Source organism: Tripterygium wilfordii, chromosome 18 (assembly GCF_013401445.1).
Source record: "Tripterygium wilfordii isolate XIE 37 chromosome 18, ASM1340144v1, whole genome shotgun sequence".
In the NCBI taxonomy this organism is placed as follows: Eukaryota; Viridiplantae; Streptophyta; class Magnoliopsida; order Celastrales; family Celastraceae; genus Tripterygium; species Tripterygium wilfordii.
Window position 1 is genome coordinate 9,743,813 of NC_052249.1, and position 4,991 is coordinate 9,748,803.

Sequence of the window (4,991 nt, forward strand, 5' to 3'; positions counted from 1 at the left end):
AATCAAAGTTGAATAAAAACTAAGCACCTTAGACCTTGTTTTAGCACAAGTTTCCTATAGTTCCCATATATTACTCAAACCCACTTTCCACTCTTATTCATGCTACATTCTAGCTCAACTCTCAAGCTCATACAAGATGAGTATAGTTACATGATACATCTTAATTTTTTTTAATGTATGTATTTTTCTTCTTTTTTTAAGAGCTAATGAGGAGTAAAATCAAGTGTTATAAAAAAAAGGTAGAAAACGAGAAATTATTCAATGGTTCTCGCACCCCATGTTCACGAGTGGTTAGGGACAAAATATGAGTAATTTTGAATGAAGATAGATCGTTTGCAATTCAAATTTCAAAAATGCATCAATCATAATTCACATGTGAATTGATATTGTCACATTGGTTCTGATGTACCACATCAACGCATATCGCGATGTGTCAAGACCATTGAATAATTACTCTCGTGATGACACAAAAAACAATTACAACAAACCACAAACAAAATTTGTTACAATAAAAGGAAATATTAAGACACTAACTTCATTCTAGACATTAATTCTAAGTGGGATCAAAGTGTGATCATTAGTGAAACAAAGAAGACCATAAATTGATTTAGGGTTGACCATTATTAACGTCAGATGCCTATTTTCATTCACGAACAAAATCGAACTCAACAAACTTGCGCGCGTGTTGCCACGCTCCCTTGCCTTCACTTCGCGGCTTCTGATCCCTCTTGCGGTTTCATTCTCACTGCTCCTTGTTTCGGGAATCAAGAACACGACAATCACGCAGAGCAAAGACAGATAGTTCAAGGTTTGCTTTTTCAGATCTCTGTCTCGATAGAGGATGTTGGATTACTCGAACGCCGTCATAATTTGATGTCAATTTCATGTAATTATCTCTTCAGATCTCTTGCAAATAATTTGTGACTGTATATAAAGTCTGTACGCTTTTACTCGAAGTGCGGAAGGATGTAGTTTGTTGATGGGTACTTTCTTGGATTGGTTTGTAGATTGATAGCGTGCGGCATGTGTTTGATTCACTGAGGGTTTGATGGTTTTGTGTTTCAATGGAAGTGTTAGGCCCTTTGTTTAATGGGTATCTATTCTTGGCATGCAATCTCTATCAGTCCCCTTGGGTTTATTCCTGCTCTGTTTTCAGTTATTAATAATTGTTAGGGCATGCTTTTGCTTTATATTACTTTGGATGCAGTATGATGAGAATAGTTTTGGTCTTAAGAGTTGCAATTTCATTAAAAAATACTGAAATTTGGGATATATGATGATCATCATATCTAGAACAGTCGGAACCTAGTTTAAGGTGCATTGGCACTTACCATAAGGAATTTGAAACTTTGGTCAAGTTTAGTTTGGAATGATTACTTGCGGAAGATGAGCTTCACCTCTGATGTATGTCTTGGTTTCCTGATTAAACGCATTTCGAGTTCTTGAACTAAATTATTTATGTATTTGGTAAGAGGCCATGACATTTCTAAAGTGAAGGGTAATAGAAATGTCGTCATTTAGGGATGGGCTAAGTCCTATTTATATATATCAGAAGAATATATTTGGTTCTGCTGAAGGAAAAATATGTTTTCATTCTTGTAGCTGTACCTATTCTTGAAGACCGTGTGGCATTTGCATTTTGCAATGTTTGAATTAGTATTTTTAACCTTGGTCACCAGCTTAGGGCACAAATTATTTAGCGTTTGTTTAGTTTCCATCCCTTCCAAACGACTGTTTTTTCGTCATTTTTGAGGTCTTAACCCTATACAATTTGAAATCCACTGTGTTGATTTTCCTTTGTCATTCATTACAATCAAAAGCTGTGCTCTTCACTAATCCTATGGCGTCCATGTCTTGTCTTGTCATTTCTTTTTCTGCTTTTTTTTCTTTCTTCCTTCTCCTATGGAAAGTTTTCTTTTCAATTCTCTGACAGTACTGAAACTACGTTGTTCTGATTCTCAGAACAGTTTGTTTGAGGCTCACGCTCCTGTTTGTACATCCTGGATGCCTTCATATTTTTTTTAAAAAAATTTCCTTCTTTGTCTCCCTTTTTCTGTTTCTAGTATCTCCGACGTGAATTTCATCAACATTTCATTCTGCCTGTCACCAAGTCCACGCTCCGAATCAAGCAGCTATTTGTATTCTTTAAAAATATTTGTGTCTTTTTTGTTCTTCATTGATCCGAATGGAGAAATGTCTCTGCAAATATTAGGTGAAGAGGCGCTCATGTCCAGTTCTCATGCAAGTTCTTAATTCCAATTTCCTTGCCCCTGGATAACCAGAAGTACTTTTAAGGTGGAACTCACAAATATGTCCTGCATGGTCTGAATTAGTTGTCTTTAAGCATGATGCAATTGTATGATAGTTAGGATTCTGAAGTATGCTGGAGTTATATTTATGGTTCAATTTGATTTCCTATGAATTTTTTCTTTCTCCTTACCCTGTTAAATATTTCAAGGAGCCAATTTCTCATTTAATTGCATAACCTTTAATTTGATTTGGAATTTAAAGCCATTTGCACTTGATTCTTCCATATTATTTACATGTCAAGTTTAAAGATTTATGGTATTTGTTTTTGTTAGAAACACAGAGATTTTGGTAATTGTTGTAGATTTACTGGAATCCTAGGCTGTCCTGTTCTTTTATTAATTCATTATAATAACCAGATTGCAAGTTCTAGTGGCGTTCCTACCTCTAACTGGACCAAGAGCTTATATGTAAGTTCTATTTGTGAATAATAAATTGTAGATTTACTGGAGTCTTAGGCTGTCCTGTTCTTTTATTAATTCATTATAATAACCAGATTGCAAGTCCTAGCGGCGTTCCTACCTCTGACTGGACCAAGAGCTTATATGTAAGTTCTATTTGTGAATAATAAATGACATATTATTATAGCTTCAGCACAATCGACTCTTTATTTTCTTAAAGTGGATTCACACTTAAATTTGTCCAGAAGTTTTATCTACTGATCCATTAAATTTGGACTTCTGCCAAGCGTGAACCCATAAATGTCTAACGTGGACATGTCCAATGCGACTATTTGGCCACACTGAAACATCTTGGCACCTGCGAATGATGTGTACATCAAACTAAAAGTATTTTCTTCCATTTATTCTAGCAAATTGGTAGAATACAGTTTTTTGTTATGTTGTAGTTACATTGTTGAGATGCAGAAAATCCATGTCTGGCATCAGTTTTGATTGTGCATTTGTGTGTGTTGGTGTGCCTCCTTGCGCGTGGTAATTTGTTCCTGAGGGAAGTTGAACAACCGCTTATTGTTCTGGTTTTGTTGTAGGATTTACTTTTGGTTCATGCTCTTTCTTCTTGAAACTTAGTTATGGATAGATCTTGGTATGCACAAATAATTGAACATTATTTCTGTTGCAGGAAATGACTAGATGATCTATTTGTAGTATGATTCATGATCTCTCTCTCCATCTCTGAGAATTGAATCCTGACCTTTCTTTGTTTGATTTGGCATGTACTGTACTTCACAACAAAAAGATAGCTGGGATTTGGGACCGTCCAAAGACCAAATATGAGCCTAGCATGCCTTGTTTGCCATGGTGTAGAAAGCCCTTCCCACTCTTTTAGGAGTTACTCTGTTTCAAGTTCAGATAATGAAGGAAGATGTTCTACGATTGCCAACTGTTTAACCAGAAAGTCACTTCCACTCCCAAGAGCTAATTCTTCAATCCCATCGACATCTAAAGTTACCCCTCAACCACCTTATCCCAGCAATGGCGGAATGATGGGTCCCCCACGATTAGTCCGGAGCTGTGCGGTGACAAGGGACCTGGTGAGAGACTGGAACTTCGATGAGGTTCTGACGGGGCGTTAGGTTTTTTTTTTTTTTTAATTTCGAAAAGGGGAGTAGGGGGATCTCTTATGATAATGTTAAGAGTTTTGCCTCGTTTGTATGCAATATTTTGCTGTGTATGCATTTAAAACTTCCTTTGCCACTTTAAGAGCTTCACTGTTTCTAGCCAACCATGTCGGAGAAAGTGAATGTCAAATGCTGTTAATATTTCTTTCTTTTTTTTTTCCCATGTTGCCTTCCCCCTTTTAGATTTCATCTTTTGCTTTTGATGTTCTGATTTCTCCTCCAAGGCAACCTCTGAGGTAGTGATTATCGTCTTCTTAACTACGCTAGGGTTTCGGCGGGGATCCTTTCTATTTGGCACAACCATTTACAGACATGTTATGTGAACTGTCAAGTTCTTTATACCCTTCTGTAGAGTCTCTAGTTAAAGGCTTAAAGCTGGTTTTCTACAGAGTAAAAAGTCTCACGTTGCTTGGTGAAAGACTGAGAGCTAAGTAATGTGATTTATAAGATATTATCCAACTATAAACAATTGAGGTTCCTTTTAAATGACAAAAACGTGTGGGATTTGGGCACATAGCGAACAATATCTCAAGTGGATTTTGTTGGGCCAAACTTCTCTTACTTCATTCTTCTATTTCTCCCTCCTTTCTTCAAATGGTATTGGAACATATGCTTGACCCTAAAAAGAATTCCACCCGCTTGGATCACCTCAAATAGATTTGTTAGTCCAAACCTTTCTCATCTCATTCTTCTATTTCACCCTCTATTCTTCAAATCATAACAAGCCACCATCCCATGTCTAATAAATTGAAAGCGAGACTATGGAACATTAGTTTCAGAAAATTGTCTGGATTTCTTTTTAGGGGATGGTATATGCTCATATTGAGGGGGCAGGGCATTCTCAATCGTTGAAACGTGCCCTTAATACATTGGGCCTAAGTCCTGCTGGAGGCCCTAGTAGCGGATAGTGCGAAGTTGACTAGGAATGCCATTTCAAAGAGACGGTCAATTGCATTTTTGACCCACTTTTAGCTACATTGATTATTGAATTATTCTCTTCAACCAAACAGACAAAAAGAGGAGACAACGGACGATCTGGATTAATATTCAAAAAAGTTGACACGACCGTTATAATTTTTTTTTCATTATCTCGTAAGGATTCCCT

At 36.7% G+C, this 4,991-nt stretch overlaps 1 protein-coding gene across 4 annotated transcripts; it reads left to right on the forward strand.

Moving 5' to 3' along the window:
- The first annotated feature begins 631 nt into the window (after positions 1-631).
- LOC119983904 lies at positions 632-4,039 on the forward strand. Of its 4 annotated transcripts, XM_038827643.1 has the most exons (4): positions 639-808; positions 2,667-2,717; positions 2,804-2,854; positions 3,505-4,039. In XM_038827643.1, the coding sequence occupies exon 4, from the start codon at positions 3,539-3,541 to the stop codon at positions 3,839-3,841; it is 303 nt and encodes a 100-aa protein (XP_038683571.1). In that variant the 5' UTR covers positions 639-808; positions 2,667-2,717; positions 2,804-2,854; positions 3,505-3,538; the 3' UTR covers positions 3,842-4,039. The 4 variants fall into 4 exon arrangements, 3 of the variants coding, with proteins under 3 accessions (XP_038683571.1, XP_038683570.1, XP_038683572.1); XR_005464777.1 differs by lacking the exons at positions 2,667-2,717; positions 2,804-2,854 and having other exon boundaries at positions 632-808; XM_038827642.1 differs by lacking the exons at positions 2,667-2,717; positions 2,804-2,854 and having other exon boundaries at positions 639-886.
- Positions 4,040-4,991: the final 952 nt, after the last annotated feature.

Coding starts and splice junctions, on each gene's coding strand:
- LOC119983904 (XM_038827642.1), top strand. CDS start 3,539: ATGAGCCTAGCATGCCTTGTTTGCCATGGTGTAGAAAGCCCTTCCCAC.